At 41.6% G+C, this 20416-nt stretch overlaps 1 protein-coding gene across 2 annotated transcripts in view; it reads right to left on the reverse strand.

Moving 5' to 3' along the window:
* TJP2 (tight junction protein 2) overlaps positions 1-20416 on the reverse strand; it is a 62574-nt gene that overhangs the window by 31446 nt on the left and 10712 nt on the right. The window contains exon 2 of one of the 2 annotated variants that reach the window (XM_064736721.1): positions 18970-19084. Coding sequence is in view for 1 of the 2 variants with exons in the window: in XM_064736720.1 (XP_064592790.1) it covers positions 11275-11337 (63 nt within the window). In the remaining variant the exon portion in view is untranslated. Of the gene's footprint in view, positions 1-11274; positions 11506-18969; positions 19085-20416 lie in introns of those variants that run through there. The other variant, XM_064736720.1, reaches the window with a different exon arrangement.

The following is a 20416-nucleotide window of genomic DNA, read 5'->3' on the forward strand; positions in this document are numbered from 1 at the left end:
TTCCTTCACAAACACACAACCTCATAGGCTGAGGTACAGCTTTGCATGGTATGAACTAAACAAATTCTTTCTGACCATCACAGTTTCCACACTCCTCATGCTCATTTACATGCAGCTCCTGGACTCTGTGAATTCTGCTGTTCAGTTCTTAAAAAGAAGCCAAGACAGCTTTGGAAAGCCACAAAAACATCCTCATTTTTCCTCACTGAATTACTCTCCTGCCATTTCTGTCACTGAAGTGGCAGGCCAAGGGAGATGGCAGAACAAATATTAGAACTCTGCAGCTAAATTCAACTTGGACAACAGATGAGGCTTCCCTTTTAAGCATGCACCAGGAAAACAAGAATTTATAAAAGGGACAGATTAAATCACAGAATCGTTTAGGTTGGAAATGGCCTCCAAGATCACTCAGTCCAGCTGTTAATGTAACGCTGCCAGGATCACCACTAAGCCATATCCCTAAGAGTATGCCTACACAGCTTTTAAATACCTCCAGGGATGGTGACTCAACCACAACCCTTGGCAACTTTTTCCAATGTTTGATAACCCTTTCTATGAAGAAACCTTTCCTAATATTCAACTGATACATCCTCCTGGCACAACCTGAGCCTATGTCCACTCATTTTGTCACTAGCTGTCCGGGAGAAGAGACCCAGACCCACACCCACCTGGCGACATCCACCGTTCAGGCAGTTGTAGAGAGCAATGAAGTCATCCCTGATCTCCTTTACTCCAGGCAAAACAGTCCCAGCTCCCTCAGCTGCTCCTGACGGGGCTTGCGCTCCATACCCTTCACCAGTTGTGTTTCCCTTCTCCAGACACACGCCAGCAATCCAATGTCTTTCTTGGAATGAGGGGCCTAGACAGGATTTCAGGAGTGGCCTCACGAGTGCTGAGGACACACGGACAATCACTTCCCTCATCCTGCTGGCTAGACTATTGCTGATACAGGTCAGCATGCCAGTGGCCTTTTTGGCCACCTGGGCACATGCTGGCTCATATTCAGCTGCTGTCAACCAGCACCCCCAGGCCCTTTTCTGCTGGGCAGCTTTCCACAGCCTGTAGCACTGCCTGGGGTTCTGATGAAAGTGTAGGACCCATCCTTTTCTCTTGCTGACCCTCATGCTGTTGTCTTGGCCCACGGATCCAAGCTTGTCCAGATCCCTGTATGGAGCCTTCCTACCCTCCAGCAAGCAGATCAGCACTCTCACCCAACTTAGTGTCACCTGACCAGATCATCAATTATTAAACCGAACCAGACCCGGTACTGAGCTCTAGGAAACTCAGTTTGTTTCTGGCAATCAGCTGACTTTAACCCCATTCACCACCGCTCTTAGGGACTGCCTATCTAGCCAGGAGCATGGAATAAAAAGAAACAGAGAAAAAGGCTTCTATGGAAAAGACGGGAATATAGAAGTTCCTAAGTGGCTTTAAGGCTACTTAAATAGTATGGGAAAATAATATATTATATAGATTATATTATAATTATATATTTATTGATTGTCTGTTCTGTGCTGGTGTGGCCCCACCTCAAGTCCTGTGTGCAGTTTTGGGCACCACAATACCTCAAAAGATATAAAAAGCTATTAAAAGCAAGCATCCAAGATGGTGAAGGGCGTTGAGGGGAAGCTGTGTGAGGAGCAGCTGAGGTCACTTGGTCTGCTCAGCCTGGAGAAGAGGAGACTGAGGACAGACCTCACTGCAGTTACAGCCTCCTCGTGCGGGGAAGAGGAGGGGCAGGCACTGAGCTCTTTTCTGTGGTGACAGTGACAGGACCAAAGGGAATGGCCTGAAGCTGTGTCAGGGGAGGTTTATGTTGGATGTTAGAAAAAGGTTCTCCACCCAGAGGGTGGCTGGGCACTGGAACAGCTCCCCAGGGAAGTGATACCAGCGCCAGCCTGACAGAGCTCCAAGAGTGTTTGGAAAATGCTCTCAGGCACATGGTGTGATTCTTGGGAATGTCCAGTGCAGAGCAAAATATAATTTTTTATTTACACATATATGCGCACTAAATATATGCCCTGTGGCACAGACGAGCAGAAAGCAAGCCTGCTTTCCTTCCCCCGCCGGCTCACGCTGCGCATCACAAAGGCCTGCAAGCACCAGGGGCAGCGCTGCCGCTTCCCGCTGAATTCCTGCGGGGCACCTCACAGCCCCGGGCAGGCCGCGCAGAGTGGCGGGGCCAGCAGCGCCGCCGGGCCCGATAGCGGCACAGCCACTGCCGCCCCTGGGGCTCAGATGTCTGCATCACCGCAACCCGGAGAAGTAAACATGAAAAATCTGAGAATCCGCATTAGGCCAACATCTTATTTCATAATAAATATGATAGAAAACGTGATGTTAAAACAAATTTGTTAGGTGCTTTTGCTTTTCTTTCTTTTATCTCAAGCTCATATCTTTTCTCAAACAGACTGCGGTTGGGGTTGTTTTTTGGTTTGGTTTTTTATTGATTTCAGCTTTATTAAGTGCCTTTTCTTACCACATTTATTTCAGGAATTAATTGAACTGTTTATAAAAAGGAAATAAACGTATTCCCCACGCAGTTTCATGTTCTCAAAAAAGAGAAAGATCTGGTACTCCAAAGATAAACCACGCACTAATGTGGAGAGAGACACCAAGATGCCATGAAAATAGGTACCTGAAAGTCAGCAATCCCACATTTTAGCACATAACAATAAAAAGCAGATCTATAGTTCCATTTTCAGAGCAGAACTTTTTCTTCCAAACTGCTTTTTACCTGAATTTAAACAGTTTACACTTTCAGAAAGTACCATGAGGTCCTTTAAAGTCCTGATTTTGCTGACATAAAAGAGTAATTTCTCATTACACCAGAGGGATTTCCTAGAATTAATTCACTTGTATTTCACAGTACTTGTGATCTTGACAGTAAGAGCAACAGTTAATAATTTCAACTGAGTATGCAGAAATTACTAGGGATTGTGTGGTGTCTTTTCAAAACAGTGACACTTATTGAACAAATTAATCCTTTTAGCAGAGATTCACATTTTCATTCCCTCTCTTATTATTGTGGAAAGGCATTACTACAAAAGCAGTTACCTGAATTGGTTTGGTGCTACCCAGAGGAGGTCATCATTCACCATTATCAGAGGCAGGGATGGGGGCAAAAAGCAGCATTTATACAGCAGAGTGTAACAAGTTCCAAACATTAAAACTCAGCATCAATTTACAACACCCATGCCATGCCAATTAAAATTGCACATGCAAAACTTTTCTGGGATAAGTGGTAGACGCAAGTGGAGTAGTTTGTGCTTGTTACAGCTGCTACTGAACTTAGATGCATACACAGGCTTCATCAAAACCCTGTAAAATATCCCATCACAAATGAAATAAAAGTTTGTTCAAGATGAAGAGAGGGGAAAAAAGAAACTGATTGTACTCAAAACACAGCTGCAAGATACTCAGGTCTTATCTACTAATTACCTAAATCTCAAAAACTTCAGCTTACAGCTATTCCAGGAGCAAGCTCTCTATCTTTTGTTCAACAACACTTCTCTCATTGCTGTGGTAAAATTGCTTCAGTGCTCCCCCAGCAGGAAGCAATCAGTTCTTCAAAATTTGTGAGGGAACAGTTTCAATTGAAATAGAAAACTGCCATTTGGGGAAAAAACAAAACAGATCCTATGCCCCTGTCATCATGTCCGTGTCGTCCCCCCCCACCCAGTTAAATTATTTTAATTTTTAGAAAACAGTTTCTGCTCATTGAGAAATAACACTCTAGCAACTAACTTTTTTTTTCATCAAAGATGTCTTCCTTTTCACATATTGCTTCACATAAGATAGCCAGAAGCTGGTTTTCCCAAGTGTTCTAGAACCTACAGCACCAGTCGAGTGGAGGAGCCTTGGAAATGACAATTTACCTTCCCACAGGTGTTGAAAGAAAACAAACCTCACCTCCTGGGGCACAGCCATGTGCCCATTCTTGCAGTAAAGTACATTTCTCCACCACCTGTTTTTTAAAAACTCAACAAGGCTTGAGAAGATAAAAACCTGGAAGCCAAGTGATTTCATCTGCAGATCAAAATTAATTGAGGTTAAAGGCTGACAGACCAATTATACTTGAATGTTGGATATGCGCATGGACATTGGAAAATGGAGAGTTTATTTGCAGTTTCATTTTCAGAATGTTTTTCCTAGACTTTCATCCTGTCACACAGATTATGAAGATTTTTTTGTATACACTTCAGGAAGGTAACTACTGAAGGGATGCAGAACTTTCAACTCACCTGAGCAAGGCTGGCTTTAAAAGCTACTTCTGACTCAGTCAGCCCCATTCACTTTAACTGTAAACATAATACATTTCTTTACAGTCACCATGTTTCTGTACCTTCTGCTCCTTGGGATACCCACACAAATGAAGTCTGAGAATTAAAGTGCTGCAGCAAACTGTGCATAAGCTGAGTTCAAGGAGACTTGAACTTTTCTTGGCATAATAAAATAAAAATTCAAAAGTTTGGTTTTGGTGTGCTTGCAGTACCAGGATTTGGTGATGAGGTAAATCAAACTCAGTAGTTGTACACAATCAATTTCATTACGTTAGATTTCATTGAGAAAAAAAAATTAACTGTGAAATAAAGTAATTTCCTGGAGTGCCTCATTTCAATAATTATTTATGCTGTGCAACTAAAACATAGCTTTTACTCTTGCGGCATCTTAAAAAAAAAAAAAAAAAAAAAAAAAAAGGGACGTCCCCCAAAACCAAACAAACCCCCAAAAAACAAACAAAAACAACCCAAAAAAGACCACAACAAAAAACCCAAAAAACCCCACAAACAAACAAAAAACACCCAAAAAAACCCCCAAAACCCCAAGCCAAACCAACAACAACAATGACAAAAAAAAAAAAAAAAAAAACACCAAAACCCAAACACAAAAACCCCCAAAAAACCACCAAACCACTGAAGCACCATATGTATTACATGGTCCAAAGTTCTAATTATCATTTAATTTAACTTCAGCAGTACACTTTGTACTACTACTACTGTTTTTGAATGCTTCATCTTCCTGCATCCATATTCAAGTAGCAAACCAAGCAACAGAAGTGACCAACTCTAGCATCAAAAGATTGTTATTCCATTGGTCATTCAACACCTGCAACTCTGAGAAAAACAAGCTGGGTACCTGTCTACTGCTTCCTGCAACTGGTTTTTAAAAGGCCAATTCATTACTGGGATACAATCCAATCAGGCCTGCATTTATATTTAATCATCCAGTCATAATGCAAGACAATTCAAACAATGGAACAATTGTTAGTTTCCAAGCTGCATCCCGAAACAGATTTTCTATCCCTGTTAAGGTTTCTAGTAGCCTTTGTTCTCACTCTATTAATAGAACAACGATACGTAGTATTCTTGAAAGGACTTTACTTTTAGTCAAGCATTCCTCTGTGTGTGTATCTAAGTATGCAATCTTATTACACACTATTACATTAGCTTTATTTTCTTGTCTGAAGGAAGTAAGCCTGAATATAGCTCTGTGTAATGCATAAAATTTAACAGTACATTTGATCATATCTCACCCTAAAACCTCATAAAATTCACACTATACAATGCATTTCATACAACTACCAACACCGTATCTATCACAAGCCTCACAGAACACAAACATCAAACTAAAGGTCACATTGACCAAAAGATACTAAAACTGTATAAAATAATCAAGCTGTTTGGAACTTGAAGTCATACATTCAGCATCATTTATATACATGCCACAACAAACAGCTCAATTTATTAGCCAACTTTTCACTGTTTTCCAGTCACACTAATCATGCCTCTCCACATTCTTTTCCTTCTACCACCACCTCCTGCCTTCAAGGTCTTAAGCAACTCACCTCTCCTTCTCAAGATGTTTCAACAGTCCAGTCAGCCATGCCAGAGAGCATTGCTGAAGTTCACTCCTAAACTTCAACATGGCTTGCATGTAACTAAAGTGAAAACAGAATCTGTTGCCAAAGGGAGTTAGGCAATTTTTCTGTCATCCAGTCAGTGGGGTGCACTGATTCAAGTGCAGATCTAGGGATCGCATATTTGAAGGGTTTAGGTCTGTAAGTCTTGTATTGATACTCCTCACAGTGTATTTGGAAAAAGAGTAAATAAATAATCACCCAGCCCCTCCCAAGACCAAGCCTCTCCCAAGAGACAATGGATTAAGCCGGCTGCACCTGCTTTAGTAAATAAAACACATTCAGAATCCCTTTACTCACAGCAAAGGTTCCTCCTCAGAGCCTCCAAAGGACTATAATTATTTTTTCAAACAACAAAATCAATCATATAGCCACAGCTCTGAATTCTTCTGGGGCAGTGTCACCAGCAACCTATCATCCAACATAAAATAGTATTACACTAAAGTTCACCCGTACCTGACAACACTCTGAGGCAAGAAAACAACAGAAGGGCAGATGAGAGTGGTAAAATTCAAGTGGTTTTCATTCCTTTCCCTCAATCTTCTTGCAAGGCTGGATGTGAACTCCTACCTACAGTACACCTACCATGCAGTTTAGCATGACTTTTCTAACTAAAATTATGAAGTGACAGCAGCCAAAAAACAAGCAGTAAATTAACACAAGGAACAGAGGGATGAAGTCAGCTGCCCCTTTTCTTTCATATCAAGATAGTAACTTTCACGTGTCTGGTTCATTTCTACAGCATTAATTCAAGTTTATCTGCAGCCCTTCTTTCTTCACTTGAAAGGATGCCAGCAAAACAAATTAAAACTAGAGCCCTTGATGCAATATTTCTACTGAAACACTTCACATGCATGTAACATCAATGTAAGTAACTTCAGGCACCACTCCAACCATTAAATGAAACCAAACTGACACATCCCTATGAAATAGGGCACTTCCACTGAACTGCAAACTGAGTACACAAAGAATAAACTAACCAGAACAAGCTCAGCAAGTAACAGAAAAAAATTTATTCCTCCTTTTGCAACTTTCATAAACCACATGAGGCTTTGAAAAGAACTAAGAAAGAAAACAAGAGAATCCTTTTGCTTATGTGGCTGAAGGGAAAGTAAACAGGTCAGAATCATTAAGGTTTAGAAATGCTTCCATTAAATTACCATCCTGAGCAAATCTCATTTTGGTAGCAACTAGTTCATTCTCAACTGAGATTTGGAATAGAAAGTTTTCTTCTTGTGGTCTGAGCCACATGAAAGAGCATTACACAATTCAAGAACCTTCTGACACACAAAGCATAAGCAAACCATAATAACCATCTGAAAAAACCCTGAAATTATGTACCTGCCTATAGATGAAAATGCTTTAAAAAATGTAATCAAATTAGTGTGATCCAAGAGTTTTAGTCCATTTATATTGCTGCAGAAGACATTAGGAACTTAGCTTCTGGCTTCTACAATATAAAGCAGGAAAAGAAAGCTTGGAAAAGGACCTGAAAATTATGTCAAATTATAAAAACAGGGGAGAGAAGTTAATTAATAAAATTTAACTAATGAATAAAATTTAATTAAATTCTGTAGTTCACCACCACAGCAAACATTAAACAGACATCATAATAACAACATAATAACAAAAAGCCATTCAGAAAATTATAAACATACTTAAGACATCCACATATTTTGGAACTAGATTATAAGTATTTCACATACACTAAAGGGACAGCAAAGAGGGACACAGCAACAGCACTCTGATACAGGGGGTCTCACATTCTACCAACAGCTAGCTTGACAAGTGTCTCTGAGGTACAAGACTCCTCACCTTCTTCCACCATCCTAACCTATCCCTAAAACCTTCAGGTGCACGGGGCACTGCACACAAACAGCCAGGAAAGAATTATTGCCAAAGAGGAGCTGAGCAAAGAGCAGCTATTGGAAATGTCAGCAGGCATCCGTCTGCAAGCAACACTATGTCTTCAGAAGTCTGACACTGGGATTTTTTGCCCTAATGTAACACATCATACTGAGGTAAAGCACATAGAAGTATTTGTCAACTGCCAGCAACTGAAAGGGAGATCCTGCCAAACTACAGAGTCAGAAACAATATCCCCACTGAAAGACTTTTAGGAAACTAAGTGTTAGAAAATAAAAAAATCACAGCCAAACTATAATTGTTACTTAGCCCACAGACAAAACAATGCAAGTACAGCTCCATACAGCATAAACGAGTTCTTATGCATCATCTAAAGAGCATGCACACACATGCTACCAATTAGCTATGCTACTGTCACTTCAATTGCTTTAATAATGTATCAACTCTATGAACAGAATAACTAAACCACTGACCACTTTTTATTCTTGGAATAAGAATTTCTACGGAAAAGAAAGAAATAAAAAAATGTAAGTTCTGCAACTCTTCAAAAAGCTTCTGAAACACTGGTTGGACAGAAGAATCCTCTGCCACAGCCATTAAAAGAAACTCACATTATCCACTAGATTTTTGCAAGTGCTGGAACACAGAAAGAAGAGTAATCAGTGCCAAGTGCTGACCCGGGCAGCAAGCTGCTCAGTTCAGTCAAAGGCTAACTATTTGCTTCTCAGAGCTTTGTTTATGGAGCCTAGAATGACAGTCTAGCTAGACATCCTGCATTATCTCTGAAAAGCTCATACTGACTAAAAGTCATAAGGGGTGAGCATTCAGAATGCTCTCGTCACAAAATAGGCATACATGTGTAAGCAAGAGGTAGGGCAGGCTAAGTATATACATATTATTAAGTCATAAATCAATGAATAATGAATAGGTGCATTATTTCTTGTAGCTGTATTCAGATGCTGTAGATCAGAGCTGGTTTCTTTCCAATTTTTTTTTTAATGCTATGTTTTTTTAACATCCAGAACTCAGTTACGAAACATTCACGCAGTATTGTTTTTCAGATCTAGAGACTCTGGTGGCAGAACACACAAACAAGATATTGCTCCCTGACTACTTAATTGGGCACAACAAAAGACACAAATACCTGGAAGGCTGCTGCTGATTATCCGTCTGTTTAGTTAACTGCTGGAACTGCAGGCCTTGAAGGAGTGTTTTCTTCTTTACTGCATTTTGAAGATCTGGGATAGACATGCCTGAAGAGTGCATGAAGGCATATCTCCTACTATTTAGTAAGTTAGATGATGCTTTATTCTCAAAAAGCATTGAGTAACTGCATTTACATATTGTTTTCCACTGTACACTCCAGTTAGGATGCATTCAGGAGCATAAATCTGCCTGAAGGCTGGTACCTGCAGTATAGGTCTCTCCCATCAGCACAGATGACACAAAATTCTTGGAGAGTTCTTAATTTTCATGGTAAGAAACACATTCCAAATATGTCTTTAAAAGATGAAGGGATTCTAAGTTCATTTGCAATTTTAACAGCCATGAATTACAGCCAGAATCCCTAGTTATAAATTTTATATTTGCACAGCTTCATTAGGAAAATTAAAAATGAATCTAGAACTCACAGCTGTAGTATCTCTCCAGGTTCTTCTCTCTTTTTGTACAAAATAATGAGCAAACTGGTGTCTTTATAAAAGAAATGGAATTGTGGCCTTATTAGCAACTGTATTATAAGGAACATAACCATCATGGTAGCTACACTGACCATGTCTCCCTACTTGAGTTAGGTCCACCCAGAAACATGAGCTCTCTTGCAGTCTCACACAGCGGACAGAGGGAAAGATCAGCCAAAGCTCCCCTTTTGCTGACAGAGAAGCTGGTACTGAATTCATAACCTGCACAACTAATTTCCACACTGCATGGGCTCACAGCTGAAAAAGTGAGCCAAAAAGACGCTTTAACCAAACCAATTAATTCTTACTTCTTTACATGAAAGGCAGGCCCTGAGGTGGTTTGACAAAATGCCGTATACTCAGTTGAGACCTGAAAACCCACATTTTTTATCAGAACAGAAGCATTGCCATTAACCTCGAAAGGATTCCAACGATATTGATAAAAGCAGGCCAATAAAATGTTGCTGTTTGGGACAAATAGAGGAGACAACACACTCTGGCACTACATTTGTTTGAGTGCACTGCAAAGCATTTTACTTCAGGAATCATTCCATGACTCTAACTTTGTTCAAGTGAAGTATTTAAGCTATAGCCATGTGAAGTGTACAACTGTAAATGCAGGCTTTTTGTAACTCCTGTAGCTCAAACGTGCACAAGTCAGACTTTCCATCATCTCAGGACAGCACATGTAAACCTCATCCCCAAGAGACCCCTGCAAGGCAGCAGCACATTATAAGGGCTGTTTCTATTTCTCTCACCCCAGCCAACAGCAAATGATTACACCTACTTACCAAATGTACTGGAGCAACAGTGTCAAATACACTGGGATCTGTGTCAAAGGACTTACAAGAAGGATTAAGAAGAGATGAAACACTCAAATACAGGTGAGGTTGAAGATAACAGAACAAGAAGAGAGGATTAAATTACCCAGATTAACTGAACAACCTCTGGGGCAGAAAAAAACCCTAACCAAACAAAACCAACAACAAAGAAAAACCAAACCATTCAAACAATAAACAACCCAAATACACAGAGTATGGAAATAATCTCCTCAAATAATCAGCACTTCAAGGATACTTAAGAGTACTGATTATTCTACAAAACACAAAACAAAGCATGAGGTGTAAATAAGTGTTTATGGCTTCCATCCACATTTTAGTGGGGGTGGGAGAAGCGACTATAGAGAAGTTCAGTTTTCTATATGCCGGCACGCACACCACACCACCCCCTCCTCTCCTGACAGATGCTGCCTACTACTCCATAGCCACACTGAATACTGCAGTTCAGCAGTAATCTGACAATCTTAAAAAGCCAGGACCAGTAAGAGGGGGGAAGCGGCTTTTCTTCACCAAACTTCTGCGTTTTTTTCTCCACTGGGGTTACTCTCAGTTAAAACACTGACCTGCACCCTGAGCCCAACCAGTATTTAAAATACAAAACTTCGTACAGCCTTCGGGCACCACAGGCACCTGCCAGCGCTTCAGAGCACAGGCTGCTTTCCCGCTCCCATTTGACTGGAAAACCCACGGTATTCCCACCGCTCTCGGCTCCAGCGCTGTCCCCGGCAGCCCGCGCCGGTGGGGAGCGCGGAGCAAGCCCGCAGCCCGCCCGGAGCGGCTCCTGCCCTCCACACGCGGGGCCGCAGGCGAGTCCCGCGGCTCAGGAACACACCTGTGCGCCCGCCCGCCCGCCGCCGCTGCCCGCCCGGCCTGTCCCCTCGGGGCCCGCGGCTGGGGGGGCGGTGGGTGAGCCCGGCAGCAGCGGCAGAGGAGGAGGAGGAGCGCGGTGGGTGACGGGGATGCTACCGACCTGCTCCGCCCCGGCCGCGGGCTCCCGCGGGCCGCTCCCGGCGGAGCCCTGCGTCGCTCCCATAGTAACATCGCCGGGCCCGGCGCCCGCGGCTCCGGGGGCTGGCGGTCAGCAGTCCCGGCTGCCTCGGGAATGCTTCGCCCGCCTCCGCCCCGCGAGGGAACCGGCCGGGCCGCTGGCGAGGGGCTGCGGCGGAGCCCCGCGGGGGCGGCCGGAGCCCGGCAGGACAAAGCCGGCTCTGAGCAGCCCTCCACAGAGAGACTTTGTCCTGCCGGGGCCCGGCCGCCCCCGCCGCCAGCCAATCGTGCCTGTAAACGCCCCGGGGAGGCAAAGAAACACTTCCATTCTCCCTGGGAAGAAAAGAATTGTTATTCCCCATTTACAAAAATATTTCTTTTGTTCCTGCCCTTGGCAGCGGCCAGCAGCTGACGCCCGTCACAGGATAAACACGAGCGATGGGGCTGGTGGCTCAAGCCCGGGCAGCATTCCTGACATGAGGCTTTTGGACAGTATCCACAGCCCGGTTCTGTCAAACCGACATGCCCCAGTCATGTCCACCTTTTCTGTCAGTGTGCTTTTAGGAGGACGTGGATGTGAAAGCCTTCACACAGCTGACACTCCTCACGTCCACAGCCTTGGTCAGACTTCCTTCCCACCACCTAACAGCCTTCCATACCAGTCTTGAAAGTCCACACCACTACTATTAATTCAGAGGCCAAATTGCTTGCTTTGGGAGCTGTAATTACATATTGTAAAAAAAAAAAAACCATGTTATTGAGTTCACTATTCTCAAGAGCTTGCAGAAGCGAGTGGTCACTAAAAACACTAAGAAGGAGAAGATGGGCAGAAATTCAACCACATTATATTCAGAGAAAAAGACTTCTTTCCCAAGTGCTGCTGTCTTCCTGGCTTTATGCTATTTTGGGTGGATGAGGCAATACTTGAATCAACTCTTGGAAGGAAGAAACTAAGAATGAGAACCAACTGTAAGGGAAAAACTTTCTTAAGCCAATGTTAAAAAAAAAAAAAGGCAAACAGCCCATTACTTTGTATTGCCTACCCTCAAATCTAAAGAGAATAAGCAAAAAAATGCCAAAGCATGAACTTTGCTCCTGTTTGATGTCGTTCCTGTTCTCAGTTTTACAAGTGAGTGATACCATACAACTTTTTTGCTACGCTAGCAGTCCAGTACATGGCCGAAGTAAGGACCACTTGGAAAAATGAAAGGGGCCAGGTTCTTCACACACATGGGATACTGTGATAGCTTCTGGCATCAAGAATTTGTCCATGAGATACAGCATAGCACGGCAAAACAGCTATCACTCTACACTGGTGCACACCTCTGCAAACTGGAGGCACTTTCCAAAGAGCACAGTTTGGCAAAATCTGCACAGAATGCTATGTCACAGCATTAGCAGAGAAACCCACTGTCCAGTATGTGTTGAAACGACACGACACAATGAAAACATAATTTTTCTGCAGACAACTACACAGTTGTAGATGCAAGAACAACATTTGTTTTAAGCTGGATGGCAATATACTTTTTGAAAAGCACTTGTCAGACATGAGGTGGGACAGGAAAAGAAGCCAGCAGATCTCTTGACTGCCATCTCTTAACACATATGCAAAGTTCGTGGCAGCATAAAGTAGAGCACCAGCATCCTGAAGCTGCTTCCTTCCACACAGGTTCTGGCAAAAGATAAAGAGCTACTACTCTTGATTCCCCCACTAGCCACAGCTTCTTGGTGAGAGCAGACAGTGCCAGTCAGAGCAATCTAAAGGTCTGCCTATCCTGTCCGAGGCCTAGAAGGATTATTTGTGGTTCCAGACAAAAGCTGTGGCTTGACCTAATGCCTCCTTTTGGCATGTTCTGTGACTTCATCAAAGCCACAAGGTGTTATCACTAAGAGAAGCTATATTTCCCTGACCTGTAGGGCAGCAAGGAGGGTTAACACACTAAGCTAGCCTGAGGTAAGTGAAACCCAGATGCAGGAGCTGACCACAAGCCAGATAGGCTGGATCCCTTACCACAAAATACCATCTGGGAAGGGCCTATCAGTTTGTCTCTTATTTAGCATCCTGCAATAACAGATAACAATCCATGTGGGCTCTCTAAATACTTTCCATGATTATCCATAAAATTTCTCACTTGTAAGAGCAAAGTATACATATCCTTTCGTGTTTTCTTTTTTTTTCCCTCAAACTAAACAGCTACTCTGCCACAATGGGCATATAAATCATCCCATACCAGCCTGCCAATGCGAGCACTAAGTGGCCTCTAGTGCTCATGCTCACTCTAGAGCTTGGCCGAATGCCCAGATGCTCATAGTGATGGCATGGACTGATGTAAGAAACGGTGTAGTAACAATTGCCACGTTTCTTATCCTGCAATTCAACCACTAATAGCAAAATTTCAGGCCTGCTCTTGACCAAGATGTCCTCCCAAGATGAATATGCAGGAAGGCCTTATGAGAGGAAGACACTGCCAGCTAAGCAACAAATGGAAGGATACCAGTGTAAACAGTGATGAGAATTGTGCAAACTCCTCCAGCACCTCAAGTTTCTGCCTCCTGTGTTAGGAAAAGGGGCAACATGTTCTCAAAGCATTCAATTTACTTAACAGCTATTCCATGGTAGCACAGCATCCCCATTCTCTCTCTTCCCTTGTAAACCAAACCCCTCACCTACAGCTCAGGCATATTGTTTACCATTAGTTCAACCTCTCCTGTCTCATCTTCTCTGAAACACCACAAAACTCCTCAGTGTGGATAAAGAATACCTATAAACTAGCCAAAACTCACTTAGGACAGCAACACAAGCAGAAGAGGGGCAGGACCCTCAGCCAAATGGTCTGATGTGCCTGTGCAGGTCCCAGAGCAGCCTCTGTGTTTGGAGGCATGACTGCATGCACATTTCAGTGACTGGTCTCCCTTTGAAATGGGAGGTGCAGGTCCAGTTGTAGTCAGTCCTGCAAGGGATACTGCATCATGAAGAGTAAAGGCTGGGTATTAGCACCATGTAAAAATTGTATGAACTAGGCTACTACACATTTGCAGCTCTGCTCTCTGCAGTATTTAGGACCAGCTTTACCGCGTGCGCAATGACTCTACAAAACAGCATCATCTGCAGGGGATTTTATGGAATGTTATGTAGGTGTAAAGGAATTTTAAAATTAACTTCAATGGAAAAGATTATTGGTATTAACTTTATGAAAAACATGCAAATAACTTACAGGGAACACATTTCCCATTGAGATTTTCAGTTTAAGTAATCAAGGGAGACATTTTTGCCTACAATCAGATTGAATCTATGGTCTGTGTAGCACTAATTTAGAGAGATCACTTGCTGTAGCCTGAGTCATGCAAAACCTAAGACATATTCCATAAATTATCTAATGCTACTGTGAATGAAGCAGTTGTGCCACTTCCAGCATCCACTGAGAGAACACCCATTTAACACTACACTAGAGGATGCAAATTTAAAACAAGCAGCTGCTCTCACTGTTACTCCAGCCAACAGAGTAAGGCTATTCTGCAACTTGCCGGCAGCAAGCGTGTTGTGATTCAGGTTCTCTCTGCCTCCTCTCCACCATCAAGCCTTTTAACATGTCCCTATGACAATAAATTATTTTTCTGTTTCTTTAAATGTTAAAGTTCAACACTTGGTAGTGCTGCCAGATAGCATGGTGAAAAGGCAACCTCCTTTAAGAGCTGGGAACTGATTTCAGAAAGAGATACTGGGAATGTAGGCTGCTAGTCCAGTTTTGGAACTATCTGAAAAGAGATGCCAGTTTTGCTCTTGTTTATAAGCAAGTGTTCATGATCCTGTCATGAGAGACACTGTAGAAGTTTCTAAAAATACCACGTTGTCAAACAGCCTTTCCCCCTTCCCTTCCAGGCAATCTCTTTAGACTGCCATTTGTCATCAGCCTGCAAAATCACACAAATCAGCCAGCCCAGTCCTACTTAAATGATTCATAAATCCAATTACGTTTGCTTCTTTATATAGTAAGCTGGACACTAACAGATTCAACCTCCAGGATTAGAGGATGTGTAGGTAGCTGACCTCTGACTCTCAGGAACTGCCCAGGAGCTCCATACATATGGTTCAAACATGCAAACATGTTCAAACATGACAGCTCTACACTGGGGTTGTCACATGCCTGGCACAATAATCCTGATCTCTGTCTTGGGGGAACTGGAGAAGAAACACCTTGCATACTATCTCAACACTTGCTACCATGTGTAGAAGTGAGTCCAAAGAAGGGTCAGCAAGATGGTGGGGGCTGAGGCACTGGCTCTGCAAGAGGAGGCTGTGGCAGCTAGGTTTGTTTGGCTTGGAGGAAGGATGGCTTCAGGACACTCAGCAGCAGCCCACCGGTGCTGACAGGAAGAGACTGAAGAGATGAGGCCAGGTTCTTAGCAGTAGTGCAAGGTGGATAAGAGACAATGGGCCAAAGTTCAAACAAGACAGGTTCAGATGTACACAAAGGGAAACAATTTTCCCCATGAGGACAGACAGACCGTGGACCCACTGCAGACAAGTTTTACGGTCTCTGTCCTTGGGGGTTTTCAAACCCAACAGGGTAAAGCCCCAGGCAACTTGTTCTGATCTCACAGATGACCCTGTTTTGGGCATGAGGTTGCACAAGAAACCTCCTGAAGTCCCTTTCCACCTGAATTATCTTATAATTCTGGAGTTACCACATGATTCAAGTGCCAGCTTAAAGTGGAATGAGGCAATTATTATCCTGCCCCTTGTCTCCACTTCCAAAGTACAGCTTGTGATTATGCAACAGCTGCAGGGTCTGGTCTGTTGTCTGTCTCTGATGTACTGCAAGGATGAACAGCTATACACACTTTCCAAGTCTCAAAGCAGCAATACTAAGGTTGTTATTTTAGAAAGCATAGATGTCCCGGGAAGAAACATAAAGCCCAACATACACAGCATCCCACACTTTGTACATAATTTTTATGGGATAATCACAGTGTCAAATCCTTTGTCACTTAGGAGGCCACCTATTATGATGTTTTCAAGAGCAGAATATTTTAATTTTTTTTAACCTAGACACAGAGATTTACTGAGACATCTCAAACTGTTAAAATTTTAAAATGTAGATAATTATTTAGAGCAAGAAGCAGTACTGTTCTAAGTCAATCATGAACTTAATTTCTAAGTTTACAAAAAATTTGAAACACACTGTTACATGTGTGTTTCAAATACTGTTACATGCTGAACAACTAGGAACAGCACTGGACATTAACAATATGAAATACAGTTATATATTTATAATGTAATGTATATCTTTCTCACTGTTTTGGACAGTGATCAGTTCTAACAGATCTCACACATTACAAGTTTGGTCTGCTTTAAATCAGAAGACTGTTTGCTTTGTTTGTTGCTACTTTCTTTTTGCAAAGAATACGGCAATTAGAAAACAGAGATGTATAGCACATTCACAGGATAAACAAAACAGCATGAGAATATGCAGAGGTGCTTGGTAACAGTTAATAAAAATTATAGTTGTGAGAAAAAGAAATACAGTCTATTTGTTCTAACTACATTTTCATCTGAGCAATGTTTCAAATAACATTGCTGTTCCTTGAAAATTACACTAGTAAGGCAAGCAAATAAAATAGTTTGACCTACTGCAAGAGAGCAAAACAGTGACTCTGCTTGAACACCCTCCCCCCATCCCCTCCTCTACACGCTGTGCAAATTGAAACAACTTTGCTTGGCATAAGCACTTCAACCTCTACTACTTTAAGAAGCTACAAAAACTAAACCCACTATTCTAAAGAAAGAAATAACAATGTAGTTTAAACAAATCTAAACCACACAAGTGTGTACTGTTTTTTTCCCCAGACACCATACAAAAGTGTGTATCAACACTTGAAAGGAAATATCTTCCCTAACTCCAATTTTTTCATTTTTAACTGCAGGCACATTCTGTTTGAACATTCATTTTGCTTACATCTCATTTCCTTCCTCTCTTCCCTATGTTTCTTGACTACTGGCAAGGATGTGAAACAATCCTCTGCTTTTAGCTATTTATCTGCCTTTCCCCACTAGAAGTCAAGCTCTACAACATCAAAGCTTTACCATACTAATCAACTGTTATGGCTCAAATTAATTAAGACAACACAATAAAGAAAACAAAAATCCCATTCTCATGGAGATCATTATGCTTATTAAAAACAAGCAAAAGAATATGCAGATTACACAAGATGTAACATACAGAAAGATGTGTTACTTTTTTCCCTGATATAGGGGTTAATTTAAAAAACAAAGCTCCAGACAGCAGTTCTTCAGCCAAGTTAGTTCCTTAGAGCACGAAAAGTATGCTTCAAAGCTCTGCCTCTCCCCATCCTATTTATACTGGCAAACCTCCTGCTGATGAGCTTATTAAGAAACAAAGCAGTTCTGCAACCCTATTCAGGTCCCAGCTAGGGTACAAATGCCCACTTTTGGGTGATGTTTTTCGCAAATGACTAAAGTGAGCTGTCAATTAGTCCAAAAGAGAACAGCAAGAACAATAAGAGAAAGCAGATGGACACAACCATCCAGTCATTCCCTGGCCAGTTCTACAACTCCTAGAAGCCCACAGACAAAGCAGCTGGATGCACATTCTGAACCATCTCGATCTTGCTGATAAATGGTTCTGGAATTTCTTTTGCTAAGAGTTGAGCTCGCAACTATCCACATTCCCTGGTGTAAATTTGGCATACCCTACCACTGAAGGTTTTTGTTTTGAGGAAAATGTCAGAGGCTGCTCAAGACCTCAGCTGAGACATTCTGCCTAATTACATTTCACTGATATTCTTAGATCAATTTTTCCCTCACTCCCAGAAAATTAAAGAGCTTTGGTTAAATACGTCACAAATTAGAAACTCAGGACAGCAGATATGCACATTCTAAAGTAAATTACTAAAGCAGCAATAGCTGCTTCATCTCAAAAATGGAAGTCAATTATAGTTTTGCAAAACATCAGCATAAAAACCTTTCCCTCTCCTAAAGCCATCATCTGTTAATCACTTACAAAAACAAGCCAAGCATGTTCGATTGACACATAAAACTAAGGATACATTTTATAGTCCTTCTGGAAGCACTTGAGAAAAGGTTTCAAAAGCAAGGTTAATATGCCAAAAGGATTATATTTACCTTAATGATGTACTGTAAGAAAATATGCAGCAAAACAACTCTCCCTGTGTGGCTATTCTGTTTCCTAGGACTGACTGAGTCACTAAGCAACTCCCATGAATATTACCCTTTGTGCTTAAAGTAATTTATTTATCCCCAAGTTCATGCTAAATATTTATATTTGCTGAAGACATCATCATAGATTACATCCATTCTTTACCAATGTTTAGCTAACAGATGAACTAGTACAGGCCTGTGCATTATTATTTGCATAACTTTAGCAGAATATTGACTTCATTGCAGAAACCTCTCCTCTTCTGGAGGCCTGTTGTACATCATCAAGTTCTCAGCAAATGTGCATGTAACCATTTAAAGTTTCTTTGATAATTCAGAAGAACTAGTTTTAATTTCATATTGCTCTACTAAGTACAATTTATTGAAACCTTATAAAAACATAGTTAAAAGAATATATACCTTAGCTAGCACATGACAAGAATACATAATTTTAAACTAATGGCTAGGTCTACCTGATGCAACTTGACTACAGACTAGTACCTTGGGAGGAGTGATGATTTTTGAGTGCCGTTGTCTGCCTGCTGTGCTGTGCTTTGATGTACAGCTGTGCTCCCAGTCCCACTCACAAGGAGATGGCAGTGCAGTATTGTGCTCCCTGAAAAACAAAGTTTCATTTAAGTCACTTATAACCACAAAGGAGTGCTTGTGAAGCCTGGAACACTGAAGTCATAGAGATAAAGAGGATATAAAATATATTTCCCTGCTAAGTTTGACATGCTTTAGCTTCTGTGGAAATCATGTGGAAATAGTGCTTTAAAAAAAGGAGATACTCAGCAATATTTACACACAAGCCTGCATGTAAAGCAATCCATGCATTTTTGCCAATGGAATAGGGTGTTGAGAGGAAGCATACTTATAGTTATTTGTTGCACTGGTCCTCTCCACAAACCATCTGGTTTTTTGTTTCAATTTAGTTTTGGTCTGATTGTTTAGCTTGCACAAGACTATATAGGAAAGCTAGTAACAGCATTGTATCTTGAGAGAACAATTGGATACATGTGCTCCAACGACATCGGTCGGTAACTTAAGAACTTCAGTTGCCAAAGGATAGAAAGAAAACAATTTCCAGTGTAATCATCTACCCTCCTTCCCCTGCTCAACAGGCTACCCCTCTTGGGCACAAGTATAGTGTTAGCTTCCATTCAGTATCCCTGTCGTGGGACTCCCCCTCTCCCTGACCCCTTGTCAGGTCCTTGACTACCCTTGGTAGGAAATGAGAAAATTAATAGCTTCACTAAGATAAAGAAGGGACTTTTGACAGAAATAGAAACACAAGCTAGTGGTTAGGGTTTGGTGGTGGCTTTTGTTTTGTTTTTAAAAGAAAACCAACATGCCACTCAGTAATTCCAATTCTTCTCTCAAAAACATTTTTCCAAAGTGTTCCATCTACATAGGATATAGCCAGACTTTCCTAGGAAAGTATATTAGCTATTCTTTTAGCAGGTTTGATATTGTTTGCCTGTTTCCGTGCCACTCCCCCCTGCCCCCTGCAATGTATGGATGTTTTTTCACTATGGTTAATACTCCATTAGCCATTTCTAGATCCCTTGAGACACGTAAGAAAGAGACACTGAAAGAATTCTGTAGAACTTTCCCACCATCTAAAAGTCTGGTCCAAGTTTTGATGTGTCTTGTGTCTCACATTTTTGTGACCACAAATATAATAAGGTCACAGTTTTGAAAAAGCAAAATTAAATATCTAAAATTTTTTAAAAATATGTTTTGTTTCAGATTAACTTTTTACTACATGCAACAATGCATACACCTGCCAGACGTCACACCTCAAAACTAGAAGGTTACTTTATCCTTTCTCCCCAAGGTCTTCCATCATAAAAGCATTTTCTAAAAGTAAACTACAGTTTTAAATTAAGGCATGATTTCAGAGTTGCAGAAGAACAAGATGCTTAATATGAGTTTATATGAATGG

The sequence above is a fragment of the Zonotrichia leucophrys genome, chromosome Z (assembly GCF_028769735.1).
Source record: "Zonotrichia leucophrys gambelii isolate GWCS_2022_RI chromosome Z, RI_Zleu_2.0, whole genome shotgun sequence".
Lineage (NCBI taxonomy): Eukaryota > Metazoa > Chordata > Aves > Passeriformes > Passerellidae > Zonotrichia > Zonotrichia leucophrys.